This window comes from Hylobates moloch, unplaced genomic scaffold (genome assembly GCF_009828535.3).
Source record: "Hylobates moloch isolate HMO894 unplaced genomic scaffold, HMol_V3 SCAFFOLD_8, whole genome shotgun sequence".
NCBI lineage: Eukaryota > Metazoa > Chordata > Mammalia > Primates > Hylobatidae > Hylobates > Hylobates moloch.
Window position 1 is genome coordinate 27,955,699 of NW_026652283.1, and position 26,652 is coordinate 27,982,350.

The window sequence follows — 26,652 nt, forward strand, 5'->3', positions numbered from 1 at the left end:
AGCAATGGCAACAAAAGCCAAAATTGACAAATGGGATCTAATTAAACTAAAGAGCTTCTGCACGGCAAAAGAAACTACCATCAGAGTGAACAGGCAACCTACAGAATGGGAGAAAATTTTTGCAACCTACTCATCTGACAAATGGCTAATATCCAGAATCTACAATGAACTCAAACAAATTTACAAGAAAAAAAACAAACAACCCCATCAAAAAGTGGGCAAAGGACATGAACAGACACTTCTCAAAAGAAGACATTTATGCAGCCAAAAAACACATGAAAAAATGCTCATCATCACTGGCCATCAGAGAAATGCAAATCAAAACCACAATGAGATACCATCTCACACCAGTTAGAATGGCCATCATTAAAAAATCAGGAAACAACAGGTGCTGGAGAGGATGTGGAGAAATAGGAACACTTTTACACTGTTGGTGGGAGTGCGAACTAGTTCAACCATTGTGGAAGTCGGTGTGGCAATTCTTCAGGGATCTAGAACTAGAAATACCATTTGACCCAGCAATCCCATTACTGGGTATATACCCAAAGGATTATAAATCATGCTGCTATAAAGACACATGCACACGTATGTTTATTGCGGCACTATTCACAATAGCAAAGACCTGGAACCAACCCAAATGTCCAACAATGATAGACTGGATTAAGAAAATGTGGCACATATACACCATGGAATACTATACAGCCATAAAAATGATGAGTTCATGTTGTTTGTAGGGACACGGATAAAGCTGGAAACCATCATTCTCAGCAAATTATTGCAAGGACAAAAAACCAAACACCACATGTTCTTACTCATAGTTGGGAATTGAACAATGAGAACACATGGACACAGGAAGGGGAACATCACACACCAGGGACTGTTGTGGGGTGGGGGAGGGGGGAGGGATAGCATTAGGAGATATACCTAATGGTAAATGACGAGTTAATGGGTGCAGCACACCAACATGGCACATGTGTACATATGTAACAAACCTGCACGTTGTGCACGTGTATCGTAAAACTTAAAGTATAATAATAAAAAAAAAGAAAAAAATGTATCAGATGGCCAACTGACCTTGCTTGCCAGCTAAGGGTTTCACTTCTACATATCAAACTTACTGAGTGTGATTCAAATCCAAGCCCTAGAATTACTTCCTAAGCATTATCCATGTCAAATATAATAAATATTATATTAGGCACAAAAGGCAAGATTTAGAGGGATATTTTATCTGAAATCATTGCTACCTCTCAAAGTGACGTGAAATAGTTATTCAGAAATGTTTACATATCACATACAGACAAAATTCTTCTAGCACTAGTGTTTGAAATGAATGATGATTAAGCCAGTTTATAAATCAAAAACAATTAAACAAATTCAAGCTATTGTACGTTCTTTTAAAATTTGGCTTTAAACTCTATGTAGGCTTATCTTTATGTATTTTCTCCATGGAATTTTCCTGCCTAAATAACTCAAAAGGTAATGAGCTTAGTTTCATTTCTGACATTTTACTATTTTAACCTTTCAAAATTTTATGAAAAAGAATCAAAGCTTCAGTAGATTTAACATATGCTCTCAAAAATATCTTAGCAAAAGTAATAGTACTAAATGTAATTGCCAAATTCTGGTGTGACTCAAAATTCAGTTTGAATTGCCATATGGAATCAGGATTCTGAACAGGGCCACTTTGAAATCAAACTTAGAAATGTTAAACGGTATAAAAATAAAAGCCTCTGCTTATACGAATGACTAAGCAATATTAATGATACTATGAAAACCATATCCAATCAAAGTGATAATGGAATTTCTTTCAAAAAGCAATTCAGCTTTTGGACAAGTCTATGAAGCTCTCTGGAACTCACTAATCACATCTGCTCTCTTTGTTAATACTCCAAATCTCACAGAGGTTTGAGGTATCTTGCAAAAAATACATATAATGAAAGAACAAAATAGAAATAAAATAAAATGCAAAACCAAGGAAAATATGAATCAGAATATGAAGTCACAGCTAAAAATTTAAAAAGAGAATGCCAATACAAAATCTACAAGATCCTATTAAGTTGCTGTAGTTAATTTAAGCAGTGAATTTGTTCTTGAGCTTTCTGGTAGCAAAGTGAAAAGGAAAATATAGTTTCATAGGACTCGGTTCAAAAGGAAGAATGAATTAGAACAAGTTATCTAAAGCAAATACATTTATGACTTTATTATTATTATTTTTTTTGAGACCATGTCTTGTTCTGTTGCCCAGGCTGGAGTGCAGTGGCGAGATCTCGGCTCACTGCAACCTCCGCCTCCCGGGTTCAAGCGCATCTCCTGTCTCAACCTCCCAAGTAGCTGGGACTACAGGCACATGCCACCACGCCCAGCTAATTTTTGTATTTTTAGTACAGACGGGGTATCACGATATTGGTCAGGCCGGTCTTGAACTCCTGACCCCAGGTGATCTGCCCGCCTCGACCTCCCAAAGTGTTGGGATTACAGGCATGAGCCACCACGCCCGGCCCATTTATGATTTTTAAAAAGTTATTTCTTGTCATGTTTCTCCATGCAAGTTGAGAGGATAAACCAAAAGCAATATGCACAATGAATCAGCAAAGGGCTCATTATTAAATGTTTACTGAATGCCCAGAATGTTAAATAGGGATAATAATATTTAGTTACTTTCCTCCAAGTTCTAAGATGGTTTTCTGTGATTAAAATATAACATTTAATTTGCATATAAAGGAGAAAGAATCGAGTAGCCCTAGAGAACTACTAAATCTTTAAGACGTCAAATTCAATTACATTCTTTAGAAGTGTAATATTTCCTAAAGAGAAACAGAGCTAAATATAGACTCTGGAGGAAAGATGCAATTTATGAATTAAATCCAAGAGATTCTCAGAAAATGGTGTAGCCGTTTTAAAGCGAACAAACTTGACCTTTAGTGGTGACTGGCTTTTTGGTTTTGATAATGTATGCCTTTTATTTGGTACCATCTAAGCCTCGATCAAAGACTAGCTGTCTGAAAAAAGGAAACTAAGAGTTTACTTTGGTCATATTCATGTAAACCTTATATACAGACTAAATAGAATAAATTGTTGTATAACAAAAAAGAAACACTTTTGGGTTTTCAAAATTAATATTTAAATTAATTTGATCAAAATTGTATAATTCACTAATGTATTCAGCAAGTATTTACTGAATGTCTACTTTGTGCCATTCAGAGGAACATCATATTGTTCTAGGAATATCATTTATTTGAATTAAGCCTTTTTAGCTATTAAAATCCTTCCTAGTGAGGCCTCACCAGCAGTTCAGTAAGTTAAGAGTAACGAGCAACTCTCCTTCACTGTAAGTGAGAGAAACTCTCCACTAAAGATAGGCTCGGGCCGGGCGCGGTGGCTCACGCTTGTAATCCCAGCACTTAGGGAGGCCGAGGCGGGCGGATCACGAGGTCAGGAGATTGAGACCACAGTGAAACCCCGTCTCTACTAAAAATACAAAAAATTAGCCGGGCGCGGTGGCGGGCGCCTGTAGTCCCAGCTACTCGGAGAGGCTGAGGCAGGAGAATGGCGTGAACCTGGGAGGCGGAGCTTGCAGTGAGCCGAGACTGTGCCACTGCACTCCAGCCTGGGCGACAGAGCAAGACTCCGTCTCAAAAAAAAAAAAAAAAAAAAAAAAAAGATAGGCTCTTTTTTTTTTTTTTAATGTCAAGGGATTAATAGACAAAAAGTGATCTGAGAGTGCTGTATGTCCAAGGAGAGAGAAGAGTGCCCAACTGGAAGGACAAAAGCACCTTAAACAAACCCTCCACTTGCTAAGATTTATAAATATTAGACTTTTTAAATGCTAGCACAAGTCCATTTTCCAGGCCATTCTCTCCAAATACATGAAATAAAACTCTATTGAACCAAATCCACTCACTGATGCAATCTTTTATTTGATAACAGGGTCATACCAAACTCTCCAAGGATACCTAATACTTGAAATATTTCCAGAGATGACACCAGAATCTTCTTGACACTCTTTCTACTAACAAGTTTGAGGGCCCTAAGTTCTTTATATTCAATCAAAACTATTTTTTCTAATATATTTGAAGATCATTTCCCTCCCTTTCTTTCTCCAATTAAGCCCTTTATATGGAGATTTTGAAAAGATCCCTGGATGGCTCAAGAATGACCTATCAGGTTTCTCTTCCTAACTCATCCTATCTCCATTTGTAATCCATATAAATCTGGGCCACCTCATGATCCTGTGTCAGCTCAGCATCATTTTCAAAGAAAGTACGCAAAAAATAAAATCTATGGAATGCAGTTCAAATCTTTACTCCAGCTTTTCCATAACAAACCAAAAAAAAAATAGATTTTTGGTTATGCAAGTGTTTTTCTTTTCTCTTCCTCAAAGATACTTTACAATTTTTTTAATCCTTTTTCTTTATTGTCACTCTCTATATGTCTTCTAAGTGGCAAAATTTCTCTCCCTAAACAGATCAATCTCTTCCTTCTCCTTCTTCCCTACTCCTCCCCCATGTTGTGATCACTCCTTTTTTCTTTCACTACCAGTCACTCTCTTCTTAAATATAAATTCTGGTAACTTATTCCTTAAGGCTTTGCTTCCCAAAGTTTAATCTGCATAATGAACTGGTAATGCTGTAGGAAAGGATGGTAGGACAATGGGATAACATCAAAATTTAAGAGGAAGGTTGCATCATTTATGTTTTGGTCACTAACATATTATTCCATCACTTTTAAAAATAATTACTCCTCGGTTAGCTGAAATATATACTAAGCCAACCATAAGTTTTCACCAGTCTGTGTAATACTATTTCCTTTAAATCTCCCTCACAAGAAATGTGAAGTGTTTGTGTTTGATCCATGTTTAAATATTCCTATGTAAATAGTTATCCATATTATCAGTACCTTTGAAATAATGACTCAAATAATCTCTCCTTTGGAGAGGTTCAACCTATGTCTCCCAAATTGAAGGTCACTCATCTATGTAGAAGAAACCTCAAGTGGACAAAGTGACTGTCCAGCACTGCAATTCTGGCAATCTATAATCTCTCTTGCCTCTCAGGTATTCAACTTTGACGTGCGCCAGTTGAACTGGTTGGAATACATTGAAAATTATGTTTTGGGAGTTAAAAAATACTTATTGAAAGAGGATATGGCTGGGATCCCAGAAGCAAAGCAACACTTAAAAAGGTAAGTATAATCAGTCAGTTAATATTTATTGAGCACCTACTGTGCATCGATTTTATACCAGACATAACATTTGTGCAGAGGAGAATGAACATTTCTTGAGCATTTACTACATTACAGGTCCTGCACTCTATTCTACCCTGTAACAGTTTCATTTAGACTTCACCCCACCTCTATGGGGCAAATATTACTTTTGTTATCCCATTTTTATGAAACAGATATCTAGATTTAAACACAGCAAATAACTTGCCCATGGTAATTGCACAGTAAGTCTAACAGCTAGATTTGAACCCAAATTTGTTTCTTCTACCACACTCTGTCATAATGGGATATAAATACCCAACAGGCAGGAGACCTGATTATGCTATTTAACCTAGAAAAAAGTCACTCCTCAATTTTTTCAACTTCCTTAAATTTCTTTCAGCCATAATCCCTGAGGGACAAAAAATTCTAGCACTCTGGTATAATCCTGGTAGAAGCACAGGATCTGTAGTGCAGAGATGATAAGGATAGAAAAGTAGCTTGCAAAACAGGAAGGAGGAACCTTGAATAGCAAGCCAAGAACTTTAGAATTTACCTTCTAATGGACAAGAACCAGTGAAGATTTATGATGTGGTAACATGATCAAAGTATATTTACAAGATTATGCTAGTCATGCTTGTAAATAGTTTCAAGTGGAGAGAGGTGTAAGAGAAATTAGTTAGGGAAATATGGTACAAATCTATTCAGCAAGAATGCTGTGGAAATGAAAGATGCAGAAAACAATTGGCCAAGTTATACCAAATACTCTGTGAGCACTTCATAAATACTTGCCAGTCATATCCAGGAAAACACATACTTATCTTCAGATAATGTGGTTGGGTATCTGGTAGTTTTAACTTTGGTTATGTCTGTCTGTTCCCTAGGCTCCGAAATATTCACTACCTCTTTAATACTGCCCTCTTCCTTATCGCCTGGCGCCTTCTCATTGCAAGATCTCAGATGGCTCGGAATGTCTGGTTCTTCATCATAAGCTTCTGTTACAAATTCCTCTCCTACTTTAGAGCATCCAGCACGCTCAAAGTTTAAGAGCATTTCGTCATCGCTTTTTATCTGGAACCTCTCAGATACCTCTAAAACAGCAAACTGTGATTCTCAAGATTAGAAAGTAACAACGAATATGCCCAAACTGTCAAATGTCACCTGTTATGTATTTGTCCCTATTCCTTAACTATATATTTTTATTTCAGTGAGAGAAGGAAAGTTGTAAACTAGCCCATAGTCACCTATATTTTAGGGAAAAAAATCCAAATTGTTTCCTAACATTCTATTTTATGCCCTTGCATATTAAACGTGAAAGTACTCCCACTTTTCTATACTTAGCTTTTCTTTTCTCCCTGAGAGGATTCATTTAAACTCAGTAAATATGGAAAGATGCATGGCAGAAGCTGAAATGAGCTCAAGCAGTACTAACCTTGGAACCATTCTGGGTACCCAAAAAGAAAAATTTAAAATCAAGATGAGTAAAAGGAGAATGGTCTCAATATCCTCAAAAATGCAGTAAGAGAAGTAATACCCCACTGAAAACGTCTCTCTTTCTTTCCATGTTATACCTTGGAGTCCTGGTTGAGGGGTTGCGGAATCAGAAAAGTAGATTTACATTCAACATTTTTCTTAACTATATTCACTTCTTAAGAAGGAACAAGAAGTGTAAATAAGTATGTATAGAGTGAGGGATTAGGCATATTTGCATTGGGGACTCGTGTATTATGCTTTAAGTCAAAATTAATATTCTCAAATTTGAACTTGGTAGCTATTATTTCTAAATCTTTTTAATCCTCAATTTTCCTGGTAACCTTCTTTCAAGAGTCTCCTTCTTCTAAAAGTTGCCAAACCCTTTATATTTAAGCTTTTTCCACTCAGGACTCAATTAGAGTGGTTAACAGGGAGAGGGATGGTCCCATTTGATCTCTGCCACTGAGCAAAACAAAACTTCAAATGAACTTTTAAACTGTAGTTTTAGTCTTCTGGTATAAAGTGGGGAAGATTACACCTATGTGATCACCAAAGGATTTACTAGTATCTTGATCATTCCAATTGCACAATGTTAACTGTACAACATACAGCAGAAAAGTGAATAGACTTCACTAAGGGATTCTAAGTTTAGAAAATAGATTTTGTTTTCTTAAAAATATTTTGTGTATAATGCAAACTAGTGAAAACTATATATATTCTCCAATTCCTATAGTAATAATAACGTAACTGTTAGGCCAACTTTCCTCATATTTGAGAGATGAGTACATGTTGGATTGCAGCATTTATTTCTTCATGTTAAAAACATGGAATATTATTCAAATATAGTATTTGGAGCCTAAACAACTAAAATTAGTCACCATGTAACTAGCTGAAAACGGCATAGGCATAAAATGTTAACAAAAAATGGCAGTTATATTTATGCTCACTTCCTGGAATAACTGGGTAATATTCAGAAAGGCACATCGTGGTAGTTTAAGTGTACAAGGCCTTAGGGCAGTATCTAGCCCAGTATTATTCCAGATTCTCCTGAGCTCTATATGAAGGGCATTTTGGAGGAACTCTTCTGGGCCATATCTTTCCCAATCTCATCTAAATTCTGGGAAATATTTTCCATAGCAGACAACTCAGCTCTGAAACTAAGCACCTGGTGATCTTTAGTTTGAGATGTCTATATGGTACTTTTGAGTTATATCAATTAAGATACAAGCTATAGACATGATGAAAATATGAAATCAAGATATATATAGCTCAGTGGGATTGGATTAAGACATAATAATAATTCTAAGAATTCACTTTTGATTGTATGTTTTACCAATTCAGTAACTCCACTAATCAAGTATTCACATTTTGACTTTCGATTAAATAAAAATTTGAATTAAAATTCTTCCCCTATTCTAGTGTTGTCTTTAACTGCTGACTACCGCAGCACTTCTCCCTCCTTTACACTCCCTGCACCCCACCCCCCAACCCCCAGAAAAACGAAATAACTTCCAAAGAACTCTTTCCACCAAATCACATCACAGGAATAACTAACTATCAGATGAATATAAATTAACCTTTAGGTACATAATGCTTCACTTTTTCTAACACCATTAATAATAGGGCTATTTTGACACGAGTATTCTTCTATTTGTGGCATCAGATAAATGACACAAAGTTCTCTTGTGATGATTAGGCAGTAAAAGCAGGTATCTGTATGAAGGGAAATCTCTAGCATATAACTATTTCACATCAAGACCAATTAGCAATTACTTGAATGCCTAATATAAACAAAGCAATGGGAAAGAACCTTCTACTTAGGGGAAAAGAGGATGGAAAGTACAAAGAAAAGGTACCTATGTTTCAAAAGTTTTGGCAATCCCTATATTCTCTACCCACAAGATACCTGATACAGTATCAAGTATTACAGAGTTGAAGAGTCACTGCCTGAGGCAACTAATACTAGAAAAAGTTAAGGCAAATGGGCACACAATTCAGAAAAACACTTCTTGCGATTTTCAACTAACTAACATCATTACTTCCATTTAACACCTCATGTAATTAACTTAGTATCCCAGGGTAAAGAGACTGGTCTAATAATGCCCAAATAGCATGTTAACTTACAATAAACATAAACAATTAAAGTAGATCAGCCTAGTTTCCAAAAACATCAATAATTTTCAAAGTTTACAAGAATCACTTGTAAATTTCCACATGGCTACTTTTCTAGAACTGCTATTCTAATAATGTCTGGGATCATAATCGTTACTTATAGTAAGAAGTAACGATTCTCATATGCCCACATAAAGGTGTGGGAAAATGCTCACTGCCTAGATCACTTAAAAAAAAATTTTTTTTTTTTTTGTAATTAACTAAGACTAGTAATTGCTGGTTTTCAGATGTAACTGGTTTGAGAGACAGTAGTGCCCCGCAAAATGGAGATACTACTGTGGCATAGGATGCTTGAGTTTAAATAGCCAGAAACACCTTTTCCGATACACAAATATTTTAGATGTGTCCCTACTTTATTTGAAATACTGATTCCAACCGGGAACTGCAAAAGGGATAGGAGATGTGATACGGCAATTTGGGTCAATTCCAGAAAAATACCTTAAAGAAAGTAAATGTAAGTACAGTATAAGAAATCACCAAATTGATTTACATAACTGCTTGAAAACAAAATACGAAGCATTTATTAGTTATGAGCTGTTGTTGAAGGTCTGCTTTAGTATATAGCTTTCACTAATGTATACTTTTCCTCATGCCTTCTCATCCTTAAGTTTTTCCTTATTAAAATAGTATAAAACGAGTTATATTTGGAAAAGTTAACCTAACTCCTTTTGTGAAACACAAAATATTTGGAGTTGCCAAAACTATTTAAATGTTTCACTGCTTGTAATCTTGTTTGTATTCAACTGTTCACATAGTTATACGCATAATTTTGAGTCAACTACTCAATTTTCACTTTTTCATCTTTAATATGAGAAATATAAAATAAACCCTGTATCATATAGCAATTTAGCTCCATCTGGAAGAAAAGCAAATGTAACCATGTGATATTTTAAAATTCCTGTAGCTTTCCTATGAGAAAAAAGTTTAAATATGGGAACTGAGGCTTATTTGGGGGTACATGATTTTAATTTTCTCCTAGTATTAAAAAGACAAAAAAATGCTTCATAATTTGTCATTTATTGAGTCTTAATGTTTATGCCTGCAACACTAAATATTTTATGTTCTCTTTTCTCTCAAGACAAAAAAAAAAAATCCAAGGCAGTCTGTTTTCTCTTCTTAAATGTAAAGTGATTTCATCACTAATTTCAGAAAGTAGAAAAAAACTATGCTTTGATTGCATCATCACAATATGGGGGGATACATGGATCTTGATCCAGGCATTTTACCATAAGGCAGTGAACAACTGGTGACCTCTCTATTTTGATAGTGTTGAAAAAGGGCTACCACCTTGGCTTGCTGAAGGTTTGCTAGAGCTCAAAACAGGAAAAGTACTAGCTTAAAAGGCATGCTGAGATTTTAAAGGTCCTAAGGCTCAGGTTTAAGTAACTTTTGAACAATCAAAAATAGGCATCTTGAATTCAAGTGTAAGCTCTGAATTTTCAAGGAGTTTCATATTAAATTACTTTTTGGTACTTGAATTACTAACTCAGGACATAGATGGAATGCACAGTGTATCTCTCTTACACTATCAAAAAATTAGATCTGTCCGAGTGCAGTGGCTCATGCCTGTAATCCCAGCACTTTGGGAGGCCAAGGTGGGCGGCTCATGAGGTCAGGAGATTGAGACCATCCTGGCTAACACAGTGAAACCCTGTCTCTACTAAAAATACAAAAAAGTTAGCTGGGCTTGGTGGTACGCACCTGTAGTCCCAGCTACTCGAGAGGCTGAGGCAGGAGAATCACTTGAACCTGGGAGGTGGAGGTTGCAGTGAGCTGAGATTGCACCACTGCACTCCAGCCTAGGTGACAGAGCGAGACTCAGTTTCAAAAAAAAAAAAATTAGATCTTAGTCATTCCTTCATGAATTCCAAAATTAAGCTTGTATTAAACACTGTAAATCATTTGCATTAGTAAATTTTTAATTGTAAAACTTCAATGCTATCATAAAACATAGATGAGAAAAGTGTGATATTAATCATCTAACTTGAGAACTAGAAGTAATTTGGGTGCCAGGTGCAGAGGCTCATGCCTATAATCCCAGCAATGCAGGAGACTAAGGTGGGAGGATTACTTGAGTCTGGGAGTTGGAGTCCAGCTTGAGAAACACAGCAAGACACTATCTATATAAATGAAAAAAAATTAGCCAGGTTTGTTGGTACATGGCTGTAGTCCTACCTATTCAGCAGATTGAAGCAGGAGGATTGCTTGAACCCAGGAGTTCGAGGATGCAGTGAGTTATGATCGTGCCACTGCACTTCAGCCTGGGCAACAGTGCGAGACCCCATCTCTTAAAAAAAAAAAAGAGAGAAAGGGAATTTTGCAATACTAAGTTAAGCTTTTCCTAAGAGGTAGTCTGAAGTGTACAAATACTGCAGCAGGGAATTATTCACCAATTTAATCTTCTTTATAGGTCAATGTATGCAAACACAGTATTTAAAAATCCATTTCATATAATTTGAGATCTCAGACTTTTAAATATGTAGTCTGGAATATAAATATATAGATATTATGAATACCCTTGTAAAACAAAAAGGAGAATTGGGTAACAAAGTAGGGTATCCTGGCTGGAGGCACCTCCAGGCATAGGGAAAGTTGCATAACAGGTAGGTGAGTAAAGTGCTCTCTGCAATAGAAAAGAATCACTTGGTGAGGCCAAAAACTCCTAACAAATCCTAATATGCAGGTACACTTCATCATCCAAAGGGCTGATCGGAATTTTAATAGTTCCACTGCCAAAAATCTGACTCTATTTGAGGAGTTTCAGATGGAAGCCTTTAACCTTTAAAATGGAAATCAAAGGCAAAGCAGAATTTTGCTTTAAAGAAATTCTTTTCATAGGAGACAAATTTCATTCAAATTTTAATATGGTATTTGGAAAATATGAAAACAAAAATCATATGTAAGTATCAAAATAATTTTTAAAATCCTTTTTAAAGGTACTAAACTGTTCTAATCCTAAATGAAAGAAAATAATCCTAAATCAATATTGTTTTCCCTCCCATTTAGAAAAAGCCTTGAAACGATTGAATTTTCTTACAAGCATACTTAAAGGACCAACAATCAGTCTACAATTCTAATTCTTTCCTATTAAAATTCCTGTTGATAGATGTTCTGTTAGTTTATAGCCAAACTTTGTTGGAAATAATCTGAAGAAAAAAAATCAAAACCTAGAGAAGGCTCATTCACTATTCAGAATTTTCTGGATTTAAAAATCTCTCATAGTATGTTATATCACTTATTTTCATCAGTTAACTTCATGGCTCTTAATGATATATTTTTTAAAGTGATGCTTCTGTTATTTTCTGCAAAATGCCATTCTGCATAAACTTTAGTGTAAAATAGACCCATCACTATTTCTCCTTCTCTCCATTATATTGTTTATCCTGTTTTCATAAATTTATCTTTAAAAAAATCCATTTGAAAAACCGTTACCTGTGATATCCTATTTTCTAAAAGCACTATTTTAAATCTAGTTTTTCAGTCTTGTTATTTACCTGGAATCCTGTTTCCCCATTTCCTTAAATGATTTAAACTTTGGGGACTGGCTGATGATTCTTCTACTGTCATTCAGTACTACAAAAGGAAAACTGATATTGGTACACATATTCCAAATACAGCTTTTAACAGTACCTGTGTGATAGCTCCCTCTCACTATTTTTAATCTTTTATAATCTGAAGATTTAGAACCAATCCTTAAATAGTAAGAAAGTTAGAACACAATCTAATACAGAATCAATCATATTCAGGAGACCCTGAATGCAAATACTTCATAATACAGTTTTACAGTTTAATGGACAATGTTTAACATGGCACCTCAAATCTGATATATCTTGTGGTGCTTACAATTTGCCTTACACTTTGATTTAAAGTTACCCTGTTCTCCACTCACCACATATAAAATATCCTATTTTTCTCTTAATGTTTTACAAACCGGTAATTTTCACTATCAGTAGCGGATCTTTTTATAACTCACCCTATGTTCCCCAAAATATACCAATAATATAATGATTAGATTAAAAAACTTGGCATCTTTTTTAAAAAAATGTGCTTTCTTTTCCGTGTATAAGATTCTACTATACCATTTGTGAATGACACCTTAGTTACATAACACCTACATACCTGCCCCTGTGAGAATTTACCTTAGTCTTCTAAGACTCTATCTTCAGCAGTTAGATAAGTCAATAACCAGAGTTCAAAGTAGTTACTTTTTAAGACCAAATTATTGGATAACTGGTCTTGTCAATATGGCTTAACATTAATATGGCTATAACATAGGGACTAGTCCCTGTTTTTTTTTTTTTATTAACAATGTGACCTGATCACAATTCTTTAAAGTCTAGACTAGTTTTCCGTATGTTTTCCACATTTTATTCTGACATCATATCTTTTAAAAACAAAAGGATGCGAACATTTGCACTTCTCAATGTTTTTTTTTTCCCCATAGATGTAGTTTCACTTATTTCCTTCAGGCTTTTTATCAGCAAGAAGCAATGTCTGATTTTGATACCACCCATTTGCTGTGAAAATATAAGAAGGCATCATCTTCAAAGCAACACTCCAGTTGGGCTTCTTCACTGTTTAGCTGCATAATTTCTTCTAGGACGTTTGTAACAGACACAACGTATATAGAATTTCAGTTTGGGTTTTTTTATCCTTTTTTTTCTTTCTTAAAATAAGTATGTTTTCTGCTTATTTGTGTTTTCTTTGAATATATTGCACAATATTTTATTATTAAAAAAAGGTTTTATGTCTCAGGCAAAAAGTTTTTCTCCTTCACTTGGGAGGTGTTAATGTGTATTATTTTCTAAAAGAGGTAAGTGGTTGTCTGTGTGGCCATCCTCAAAAGGAACCTAAGGAGAAGAGGGGAAAAAAAAGACCAAAGAATTAGTTTTATTCCTTATGCTCTTTCCTCAATCCTTTCTAGTAACCAAAAGCTACTATTTCTCTCTCTCTCTCTCTATCTTTGTCTCTCTATCTCTATCTTTTTTGAGGCAGGGTCTGCTCTGTCACCCAGGCTGGAGTGCAGTGGTATGATCATAGCTCACAACAACCTCAACTTCCTGGGCTCCAGTGATTCTCCCACTTTGGCCTCCCAAGTAGCTGGGAATACAGGCTTGCACCACCTTGGGTAGCTAATTTTTTCTATCTTTTGTAGAAATGGGGCTCTCACTATGTTGCCTTGACTGGTCTCAAACTCCTGGGCTCAAGTGATCCTCCCACCTTGGCCTCCCAAAGTCTTGGGATTACAGGTGTGAGCCACTATGACTGGCCCATAGACTTAACAACGATTCTAAGATTTAGAGATCAGCACCATGTGTACTACACCACTTACAGAATTGACAGGTTTATAGGATCCAAGTCTGAAACGGCAGCAGATTATTTCAACTATAAATTTTCCAATTCCATGTAACATGCCTGTAATAAACAATAAGTTTATGCTTTTACTTATTGCCTAAACTGTTATTTAAGAATAAATAATTATAATGGAATAGATTATGGAAGAAAACAAAGCAGTTTGCATTATTCACTTCCATGGTTAAAAATAATCAAGAAAGGTTTTAAAACAAATGGATTTCTTTTCAAAATCACAAGGCCACATAATTCATGATCTGAGCACAATCTTTTTTTTTTTTTTTTTTTTTGAGACGTCTCGCTCTGTTGCCCAGGCTGGAGTACAGTGGTGCAATCTTGGCCCACTGCAACCTCCACCTCCCAGCTCAAGCAATTCTTGTGCTTCAGCCTCCCAATTAGCTGGGATTACAGGCATGTGCCACCACGCCCAGCTAATTTTTTATATTTTCAGTAGAGACGGGGTTTAGCCATGTTGGCCAGGCTGATCTGGAACTCCTGGCCTCAAGCTGATCCGCCACCCTTGGCCTCCCAAAGTGTTGGGATTATAGGCATGAGCCACTGCACCTGGCCCAAACACAATCTTTTCAAGGTTTTCCCACACCAATACAATTTTGGAAAATAAATGATGTCAATAACACAAACTTAAATAGATTGAAATGAAGCACTAACAAAGAATTTGGAAAGAAAAGCTATTCATTCATTTAAAAATATGATTCTAAGTATAATAAACTACCCAGCTCCATCTAATACTGAATAAGGACTGAAGATGAAAATAAAATTGTTTCCTTTTTCTCTATTGTACTTAACTCCCAATTTTCATCATTACAATTCGACAAATATCTTAGCGAATTCCAGGATCTCAGGACAAAAATCATAAACATGTTACTGATTACAAATCTAGTTTCATGTATTGCATAATTCAAAGTACTATAACATATGATTTTACATACTGCACAGTTAAAAATGCCTTAAATGCCTTCTAGGCATTTTCATATTTAATCCTATAGCACACGTGCAAATTAGATATTATTATTGCTATTTTTACTGATTAGAAAACCTCAAAAAAGGTAGGTGATCTATTCCAAGCTACCACCAAGTAAATGACAGAACTTACATTCAATTCTACTTCAGTCTGATGTTAACACCCAGGATCTTTCCAACTCACAATTATATAATCTACCTTACATCATTGAATACAATGAAATTAGTTATGTTTACTGGGTAGTCAATATAATTTTGGATTTTGTAATTAAAGCAAAAGCTATTTAAATGGCAAAACATGAAAATCTGTATACTTCTTGCCCTTTTGAGAAGAAGCAACTTAAGTATAAGCAACACTTTTAGAAATTAGACAAAAAGAAATGGTTGTTAACCTGTTGTTGAAAAGATTCCTCCAACAATACCACAGAGTCTTACAAAAAACTGCCAGAATGGCATGTGCTCCTCAGTAACTGTCACCATAAGAGAACTGAGATCATATTTCATAAATATCCCAGAGACTCCATGGCTGCCTGCAGCATGGTTAATGATACGTTCCTAAAAGGGAGGCAAAAGGAAGGGGAGAAATAGGAGGAAGAGAGAAACAGAATTCATGTCATCTGGTTACTTACATACATTCAATATTAAGCCCTGAAGCCCTACTGTAAGAGGAGGACATCCACATTTCCTTATGAACTGTCCTACTAGACTAAGCTCTTCAGAGACAAATTATTTTGCATTCTTTGTGTGGTTAGCTTTTGAAACTGTCAAAAGAGCAGAATCATTCTTATTTTCTCAAAAAGGTCACCTTAGATACAAGTTTTCTACGGAGCTCAAGAGCTTACAAATGTATGGCATGTTCCTCACGCTATAACTAAACTGCAAGCTTTAAGAATACAAATAATGAGGTTAACTACTACCAAGGGAAATTAAAACAGTTTTATGTAGAGCATTACAAAACCCTTTCCCTATTACTAGCACAATACAGCCTTATAAGCCAGCTGATCAAATTTCCAATAAAGTGACTACGTCTTAAAGCTCTAAAACGCTCAATATCATGCTGAGTTATAAATATATTGTCACTACCTATAAGGGTATAAACTGTTTTAGGGATGAGGGCATATACATAATGAATGACTAATAATGATTCACTTTCGATTCCAGGACTAACGAATGTCAGCCCTCTCCCTCCCACCCCCTATCCTGCACTTCACCAACCCCAGTTACTCCATTCTTTTTTAAGTTAAAAAACTATTTTAGTCACCCTATCAGTATAAACACATCCTTCAATAGTCAAATGCCCTAGGATTCTATTACATATATATTTTTGGTTTCGTTATTTTAAAAATATATCCTGGAGATATTTTCATATCAGTATATAGAGATCCTTCTCATTTGATTTTTAACAATTGCATCTTCCTCCAGTGTGTAGATGTACCATCTGGGTTGTTTCTAATCTTCTACTATTACAGATAACAATGCAATGAATAGCCTGAAACACACATTTTTATATTTTTGCCCACCGTATCTTTGGAATAGCTTTCTCGAAGTGCAATTGCTCAGTCAAAGGCTAAATGCATAGGTCCTTTTGCAGATACTGCTAAACTATGTTCCACAAAGATTATGCCACTTTGCATCCCCATAGCACTGCATGTTTGCCTATTTTCCCCAAAGTCTTGTCAACTGTAGGTATTGCCTTGAGGTGTTTGCCAATCTTACAGGTGAGAAATGGAATCTCCCTACTCCTTAAAGAAATGTTGAAAAGCACAATATGTTCTTGTATAAACTTTACCTAGTTTCTTCGTATGAGTGTATATACACACATACTTATACATATATATGCAGTTATATGAACTTGTACTTTCTCCCAAGCCAAGTGAAAAGTTATAGACACATGACACTTCACCCCTAAAAACTTCAATACTTAATCTCATAAGAACAAAAAAAAAATCGCACAATTATTGAGGGCATGGTCATCATGAGTTATAAGGCTAGTAAAAGAAAACGCTATATAAAGGAAAGCAAAATTTTTAAAGCACTTAAATTTTGCCTTAGAATTCTTCTGGATACAAGTGTTTGAATAGTCACCATTCAAACACAAAAATAAGAAAACATGACCTCAAAGTAGATAAGAAATCTATTAAACTGTCCAATTCCAAAACTTTGCTCATCACTGTCAGTATTTATTTATATGGCCATACCACCCTGAGGTAGTGGAATGTTCTTCATCACAATCAGATGAATACAAAGCATTAATTTAGGAAGGCAAACCCTCTAAATTTGCTATCTAATCCATGATAACCATGTATGCCCAGAGAAGGTAGTACATTTATTAATAAATAAATAACAGAATTCAAAGAATCTGCTGCCAGATCAAGAACTGCTTATATCAATTTATGAGAAAACATTTACAAAATTAAGAATAAAATAAGGCCATCACAATTTAACAATTTTAAATCTTAATGCAATAGAAAACATTTCAGATTTTTTAATATATACTTTTATTGCTTTAGAATATACTAATATTCATTTCTGATATATTTCTGATTTAAAATAAAATGTTAATTCATTTCAAAACTTCCACAGATTTTTAAATGAGGGAAGACACCAAGTAAAACACCATCTTATTTTGTAGCCAGGAAACTTTAAAATGCTTTTTTAAAAAAAAATCACCAAATTATTTTACCGGTTGGATTCAACTTACCCTTTCTGTCACAGAAAACTGATGGGTGTCTGCTGATATTTTGTATGTATGTAGTTTTGTTGGCACAACTGTAATAAAATATTGGAACATCTGGTTGTCTAGAATACAAAAAATACTTTTTATCAATTCAGTAGCAACAAAACTACTGCCAAATATATTCTTCTATTAAATATATTTAACCTGAAATTTAGCTGGATGTGGTGGCTCACACCTGTAATCTCAGCACTTTGGGAGGCTGAGGAAGGAGGATTGCTTGAGTCTGGGAGTTTGAGACCAGTCTGGTCAAGAGAGCCAGACCCTGTCTCTACAAAAAATTTAAAAATTAGCTGGGCATGGTGGTATGCACCTGTGGGTCCCAGCTATTCAGGAGGCTGAGGTAGGAGGATCATATGAGCCCAGGAAGTCAAGGCTGCAGTGAGCCATGATTGTGCTAGTGCGCTCCAGCCTGGGCAACAGAGCAAGAACCTATCTCAAACAAATAAAAAATAAAAACATTTAATCAGAAATGTAATGTTACATACAACTTAATGTCTAACAAAAAAAATTTTTAAAAGAACCAATGAAAGCAACATATTTATACTCAGTAAAACAAGTTCTCAGTAAGCATAAGATGGGCAACACAGATGTTTAAAAAAATGAACTGGTGACTTAAATATTCCTTATAATCATTAACATCCTTTTATCAAATATGAAAAAGTGGCATTTTTCTTTTCCCTTTTTTTTTTTTTTTGAGATAGGGTCTCACTCCATCACCCAGGCTGGAGTGCAGTGGCGCAATCACGGCTCACTGCAGCCTTGACTTCCTGGGCTCCAGCAATCCTCCTGCCTCAGCCTCCTGCATAGCTGGGACTACAATGCACACCACCAAGCCCAACTAAATTTTTTTCATTTTTAGTAGAGACAGGGTTTTGCCATGTCGCCCAGGCTGGTCTCAAACTCCTGGACTCAAGCGATCTCCTGCCTCAGTCTCCCAAAGCGCTGGGATTATAGGTGTGAGCCACTGCGCCCGGCCGGCATTTCTATAGTACAGAAACTAAGAATAAAATAAAATTATAAGAGAGTAACCACCACAAGACACATTTTCAGTTTCTACTAATATCTTAAGATATACACTAAACCAAAATCAAATTAGCTAGCCTTTGAATAAATACAAGGAACTGATATTACAGTTGGAAGAAAACTAAAGAAACTACTCAATGATGGCCTGGGGTTACTGTGTAATCAAAAGGATCATTTTTATATAGTCATTAGGCATCTCTACGTTTGACACAAGTTTTAAATACCAGAATATTACCAATTACTAATTAACTGTAAACAATTACCCATTCACATAATATAAAATATGTTAATTCTCTAGGTCTAGAGAATTCTCTAGAAAAATTATAATTAGATACACCTATCCATAGGTTCAACTAGAGAAGTAAGTAAATGTTTTTATTATCCTTTTGTTAGAGATGAAGCAACTCAAGTACAGGGATGTTAAGAAACAGGCCAAAGTCCAAGTTATTAAGTGGCAGAGTGAGAACTTGAACCCAGGCAGTTTCACTCAAGGGGAACATGGTCTTAAATTTAAGCAGAAAAAATTCTCCCAGATTTAAATAGAAGCTTGCACCCCTTTGTACGTAAAAAGAGTAAAAGCTTTGACCTTCCTCTCCACTTCTCTCTCACTCATGGAAGGAATGATTCATCTGCAAAAAGTAATCATGTGTGGCTAAGCCACTTAACTAGATAGTATAGGCATTCTCTCTCTAACAGCTCTGTCTTCAAGACATACATATCCACCTCTCTACCATTAGGAAAGTGAGCCATCCCTGCCATTTGAGAAGTTGGCAGGGTAGGAGGAGTATGGAGTTAGGTTATCCAGCTTGTGGCAGCACATATAGGTTGTTTTATTTCTACCAGCTTCATTAATAAAAAAGCTGCCTGCAATGCTCTCAAAAAGATAATCGCTTAGCTCACTTATTTACTTCACTCAAGTTTTTTTCAAATACCACGGCCTCTTCCATGCCCTTTCTCGTATCATAGGCAATCTCCTTTATTTCGTTCAGAGCCGTTTGCCCTAACATTTATTACCTAAAGATCTAATTCCCTATAGGAACATGTGCTCTATGAGCGGCAGGGACTATGTCTATCTTGTTTATCCAAATCTGTACTGCATTAAAGATGTTAATTGTTAAGTAACTCCTGCAACGCTTCTGGAGAACATCAGGAAAGGGATAGTTACCTGACACAGCAGATATGTAATGTTGGTTTTTTTTCTTTTTGGAAAAAGAGGCTGAATAAAACATATATTATGAAGGAGAAAAGTATACAAACTGCTTTAAAGCTGTGAATAACCTGATGATACTCACTTAACGGCATTTCAGAATATGACTCAAAATACCTTAGTTTCTCTGAATTTATAAAGAAGTACACTTAAAAACAGCTTTTTGAAAATTAACTTGTTTATATTTAGAAGAGCTTCTGTACAAAAATTTGTAGTTCATTTTAGCATCTTGAAACAAAGCACCAACCAGTATGTTTCCAAATGAGCATCTCTCAGGTAACATGCAATGTATTTCAGAGGAGAATTAACATATGCTTAGATTACAGATTAGATTATACTGACTAAAGCTTATAAATCTCAAAATGTTTCCATCCACACATTTCTAAATTTAGTACACTCAGGTTTCCTGAAGTGAAACATTCCCACATGAACATAAAATATTCATGAATGTAAATCAATATTCTAAATTCTAAACATCTTTAATATATGATTATAACACTGCTAAAGAGTAAAGAATATGAATAAATCTGAATAGGATATTAATAAATCTACCTAAATTAATAAAAAACTAAATCCTTAGTTATAATTTTATAAAGGATAGAATTCCTACTAGCTGAATAAGCTTCAGAAGTCCTTAAGATGTCCAATAGCTGGAACATGGTATATAATATGATTATTTTAGAAAGAGGCAATCAAAAACCTGCAGAAAACATGAGAACAGACTACTTTCTAAAAAACTAAGAAAATGATCTTTCCATATTTGGACAGACTTGATACTTTAAATGGAGCAGAAGGTTAAAAAGAACGTTTTAAAAAGGTTATCTGTGCTATAATGTACTCCTTCTATGTTAATAACCAAACCATTCCAGAATAACTAGGTTTCTGGTGTTTGTAAAATTCTCCAGAGAGGTTTCTAAAATGATATATATGCATTTTAAAACCCTATATTATACAAAGAAGAAAATTCTTCTCATAATGTTGAAACTTTTTTTCATTCTTATTCTTTCTTTGGTGAATACAAAAAAGTGCAGTTATGCCCTATTAATGTATTAACCTTTCATCTATTTCTACTGTTTAAATTGAACTCCTTCTGCCTTTTAACTCCTTCATCTTTTAACTCAAATTTCTTTATTCTGTTCTATGGCTCATTTTTGAATATTCAAATTTCATCCACTACTAGGACAAATTCTCTCCACAAACATCTCACTCACCAACCACTTAAAGATTATCTTTACACAGTAGTTGGGAAGACATTAAAAATGTATGAATATTCAGGTTATAAGCAAAATTTTCTACATGTAAAATCCAACAGTAATTATTAAATACTTACGATCTATAGCAATTTTTTCAGTTCCATCTAAAGGATTAATAATTGCTGGAACAAGCTCTCCAAAAGACAAATGATCTATTCTATGAGAAAAATTGTAAGCTAAAAGGCAAAAAATAAAAACAATTTAGCAGAGAAATTGTATTATTCAAAATTATGTTACAGACTGGTTTACATTCTTATATCTATTCTCAAATGAAAATGTTTAAAATCTGCAAGGATAATAATACAGTATTTGAAGCCACATTACTTTGAGAAAAATAAATGTAAATATGTGCGAATTAAATGTATAAAATAAATTCTGACAAAATGCTATATCTCAAATTTTATAATTATATACAATTTAATGTCTAGAAAATATTAATATAATAATGAAAGCCAAAAATACTCATCTTTCCTTTTCCAAATCATCATATAGTAACAGGACTCTATTGTTAGAATTGGAATGATGTCCATGTAGCCATATAATAAAACTGATCAGATATATTTTTAATACACTATTGCTAAATGTGACCAAACTAATTTTCTGTGGAATCCATTACTTGTTTTGTCCTCTAAAGCACACTTTAAGAACTTAAGTCTTATGACAATCATGATACCAAATTAACCTGAATACTTTATACATGTCTATACATCCATATTTCAACTTGCAAATTGAAATAAATTGCAAATATATTCTTTTCGTTATCCCTAAAAATTAGCGGAAATGTGTACAAAGTTATAGAAAGTACACTAGGCTTTCCTCCTTAACCTCAGCAACTCTGAGCCATGACCAAATACAAATGCAGACTAAAGTAAATCAATTTAAAAATTTATTTTTTCCTTTGGATGAATATGTTTTCAAAATGGCTCACTTTCAACTACACTGCATCTGCACTTTTAAAAATAATATTTTTTTCAAGTACATCTTTACTGAAAAAAAGTCAGAAACTGCTTACATTCATGGTTGACAAGTGCTGCCAAATGTGCATGACCACGAGGATGTGGAATTGCCCTGAAAGAAGAAAAAACAATATTAAAGTAGTACCATTTATATGTATAATTAATTAAAATCAGAAACTGGATCTTCCCTAAGTTATATAATTTTTCTTAGTACAAAATAACATAAGAATGCATTTGGCCTATTGACTGAGCAGACAAGTCTACTCATCTCAGCAATGCAATAAACTGCTGGAGGTTGGCAAACATTTTTGGCAAAGAGCCAGATAGTAAATGCTTTAGGCTTTGTGGACCATGGTGTAAAATCAAGTATATTATGTAGTTACATAATGAGAAAAAGCACATTTTCACAAACTTTTCATTGATATAATCGTAATGAGTCCTTTTTTTGGTAATACAACTGTTTTGCAGGGAGATTACACTTTGTTTAATTGGGGTTTGGAATGTTCTCTATTTTCCAAACTGACCATAAATCTTTAACTGATGATGATGATCTATAATGAAATTTTAAGTATTTCATCTTTGAAAATATTAATCCATGAGTATGTATTGAGCATATTCATTGCTTGAAAGACACTTATAGAATTCCAGTAGATTCTTCTCCTGACACTTATTTACCTATAAACACGTTACTATATTGCAGATTAATAACTTCCAATCTAAATTAAAGCAAAATTTCCTCAATTGCGCAGTGAAATGAATTTGAAACATGGAAATTTCCTTTGTATTTGCATCAGTGTCTGAAGTTCTGGAACTACAGTTTGAAAGGTCAGAAAATATATTCAAGTATGAGAATGAGTCTAGATCCTTGCTTTAACTTTTGACAGCAAACGCTATCAAGGCATGAAAAGTAAAAGAAACCACTCAAAATCACTAGTCATTGAAACAACTATACTACAATAATAAATTTCATAAACATTGGTTTTGCCTTATACTTTTAGGCTAAATTCATTAAACATTATTAAGTCTGCATGAAACGTAATTTCCAAAACTATTCATTGCTCAATAATTGCAACTGATGGAAGTTTTCTCATTCAGAAAAAATCCAATCTTGGCACTGAGCTCAAAAAATGTACTGCTAAGCCATCAAACTGCTATGTAGTAGGGCAAGATGGAATATTCAGTTTTTATGTCTGACAAAAAAAAAAAAAACCCATGGAAATGTCAATATTTAGGTCCAGCAGAGCAAATGAAGTTTACCACTGACACAGCGGTTTAAAATACAAAATCAATTCAAATATTTTCTGCAAAGTACTACTGATGATACAATGGATAACAATAGGCATTAAACACTACATTTTCACAAGGTTTGAACTGCATCCAAGTAGGCCTTTTTCTGCTCCACACACCATCATCAGTTATAATACATTTGTAACATATACCAGATTCCACTTTAGGATGTACTGAATTTGTGTTCTCTCAACTTCTATAAAAATATTCTTGCCTACAGTTGTTGTTGAAAGCAGGCGATTCATAGATACTAATTCTTCAATCACTTCAAAATTCAGCATTGATTCCTCGAATAAACAATAAGCAGTTCTAGTAACATCTGTCCACTCATCAAGAGTTTAGGAACTACTCAAAATCTCCTGGCTTGTTTTTTAACTGGCTATTAGATACTGCTCTCAATGTCCTCATCTACTGGAACACTCTTCTTGAAGAAGGCTAGTCATCTAATTGTCTAAAGCAAATTTATTTTTTTCTGGAGTCATTTCTTTAGCTCTGGCAGTCAAACATTGCTTCACAGACTTATCAATACTTGGATGGCTTTCCTTACTTGCTAAACAATGAGGCACTTAAAGATTACAGCTATATTTTCACGTTTTATGATAAAATTCTACAGTGTTTGGATATTCCATTTTTAATTTTCTAATTTTTCTGACCATTGCTTTTTTATAGGTTGGTAATATTGTGATGAATGCTCAATCTGGCACCATCAACATATACTGTATTCTTTTTAGCATAATTAAATAGTGTCATTGCTTAATACGCAGGATGTTCTGCAGCCAAATTTGATCAAATAATCCATAGTACACTGTGCTTTAAAAATGCAACATTTGGGCCGGGCGCGGTGGCTCACGCTTGTAATCCCAGCACTTTGGGAGGCCGAGGCGGGCGGATGGCGAGGTCAGGAGATCGAGACCACGGTGAAACCCCGTCTCTACTAAAAATACAAAAAATTAGCTGGGCGTGGTGGCAGGCGCCTGTAGTCCCAGCTACTCGGAGAGGCTGAGGCAGGAGAATGGCGTGAACCCAGGAGGCGGAGCTTGCAGTGAGCCGAGATCGCGCCACTGCACTCCAGCCTGGGTGACAGAGCGAGACTCCATCTCAAAAAAAAAAAAAAAAAGCAACATTTGAAGTCCATATTTCTTTTTTTTAACACAGTAATACAATAAATAAATAAAATGTTGCAGGACAGGAATACACACAGCACTTTTAATGCTGTCAAATTATAACTGCATCACTACAATTCATAATACACCAAAGTACAAAGTAATGAGACATATATGGTCTCTGCCAGAATTACTCAACTGTGGTACTGTAATAAAAAAAGCAGCCATATATAAACAAATGAGCATGGCTATATGCCAATAAAACTTTATTTTTGGACACGAATTTAAATTTCATGTATTTCTCATGTATTATATTACTCCCCTTCTGATTTATTTTCAAATATTTAAAAAATATTTGACCAACCAAAAAGAGTCCAGGACCTGATGGATTCACAGCTGAATTCTACCAGAGGTACAAGGAGGAACTGGTACCATTCCTTCTGAAACTATTCCAATCGATAGAAAAAGAGGGAATCCTCCCTAACACATTTTATGAAGCCAGCATCATCCTGATACCAAAGCCAGGCAGAGACACAACCAAAAAAGAGAATTTTAGACCAATATCCTTGATGAACATTGATGCAAAAATCCTCAATAAAATACTGGCAAACCGAATCCAGCAGCACATCAAAAAGCTTATACACCATGATCAAGTGGGCTTCATCCCTGGGATGCAAGGCTGGTTCAACATACGCAAATCAATAAATGTAATCCAGCATATAAACAGAACCAAAGACAAAAACCACATGATTATCTCAATAGATGCAGAAAAGGCTTTTGACAAAATTCAACAACCCTTCATGCTAAAAACTCTCAATAAATTAGGTATTGATGGGATGTATCTCAAAATAATAAGAGCTATCTACGACAAACCCACAGCCAATATCATACTGAATGGGCAAAAACTGGAAGCATTCCCTCTGAAAACTGGCACAAGACAGGGATGCCCTCTCTCACCACTCCTATTCAACATAGTGTTGGAAGTTCTGGCCAGAGCAATCAGGCAGGAGAAGGAAATAAAGGGTATTCAATTAGGAAAAGAGGAAGTCAAACTGTCCCTGTTTGCAGATGACATGATTGTATATCTAGAAAATCCCATTGTCTCAGCCCAAAATCTCCTTAAGCTGATTAGCAACTTCAGCAAAGTCTCAGGATACAAAATCAATGTACAAAAATCACAAGCATTCTTGTACACCAATCACAGACAAACAGAGAGCCAAATCATGAGTGAACTCCCATTCACAATTGCTTCAAAGAGAATAAAATACCTAGGAATCCAACTTACAAGGGATGTGAAGGACCTCTTCACGGAGAACTACAAACCACTGCTCAATGAAATCAAAGAGGATAACAAACAAATGGAAGAACATTCCATGCTCATGGGTTGGAAGAATCAATATTGTGAAAATGGCCATGCTGCCCAAGGTAATTTATAGATTCAATGCCATCCCCATCAAGCTACCAATGACTTTCTTCACAGAATTGGAAAAAACTACTTTAAAGTTCATATGGAACCAAAAAAGAGCCCGCATCGCCAAGTCAATCCTAAGCCAAAAGAACAAAGCTGGAGGCATCACGCTACCTGACTTCAAACTATACTACAAGGCTACAGTAACCAAAACAGCATGGTACTGGTACCACAACAGAGACATAGATCAATGGAACAGAACAGAGTCCTCAGAAATGATGCCGCATATCTACAACTATCTGATCTTTGACAAACCTGACAAAAACTAGCAATAGGGAAAGGATTCCCTATTTAATAAATGGTGCTGGGAAAACTGGCTAGCCATATGTAGAAAGCTGAAACTGGATCCCTTCCTTACACCTTATACAAAAATTAATTCAAGATGGATTAAAGACTTAAATGTTAGACCTAAAACCATTAAAATCCTACAAGAAAACCTAG

At 35.0% G+C, this 26,652-nt stretch overlaps 2 protein-coding genes across 6 annotated transcripts in view; one reads left to right on the top strand and one right to left on the bottom strand.

Annotated features, from left to right (window-relative positions):
- The window catches only part of FAR2 (fatty acyl-CoA reductase 2), a 211,062-nt gene extending 202,818 nt beyond the window's left edge, over positions 1-8,244 (top strand). For 2 of the 4 annotated variants that reach the window (XM_058441960.1, XM_058441961.1), the window contains exons 11-12: positions 5,054-5,181; positions 6,084-7,204. In XM_058441960.1, the coding sequence (XP_058297943.1) occupies positions 5,054-5,181; positions 6,084-6,246 (291 nt within the window). In that variant the 3' untranslated portion in view covers positions 6,247-7,204. Of the gene's footprint in view, positions 1-5,053; positions 5,186-6,083 lie in introns of those variants that run through there. The other 2 variants (XM_032159929.2, XM_058441962.1) reach the window with 2 other exon arrangements.
- Positions 8,245-13,196: 4,952 nt separating this feature from the next.
- The window catches only part of ERGIC2 (ERGIC and golgi 2), a 42,214-nt gene continuing 28,758 nt past the window's right edge, over positions 13,197-26,652 (bottom strand). The window contains exons 9-14 of one of the 2 annotated variants that reach the window (XM_032159931.2): positions 22,410-22,465; positions 21,475-21,573; positions 17,879-17,976; positions 15,570-15,732; positions 14,177-14,259; positions 13,197-13,694 (exon numbers count right to left, since the gene is read on the bottom strand). In XM_032159931.2, the coding sequence (XP_032015822.1) occupies positions 13,632-13,694; positions 14,177-14,259; positions 15,570-15,732; positions 17,879-17,976; positions 21,475-21,573; positions 22,410-22,465 (562 nt within the window). In that variant the 3' untranslated portion in view covers positions 13,197-13,631. The remainder of the gene's footprint in view (positions 13,695-14,176; positions 14,260-15,569; positions 15,733-17,878; positions 17,977-21,474; positions 21,574-22,409; positions 22,466-26,652) is intronic. The other variant, XM_058441963.1, reaches the window with a different exon arrangement.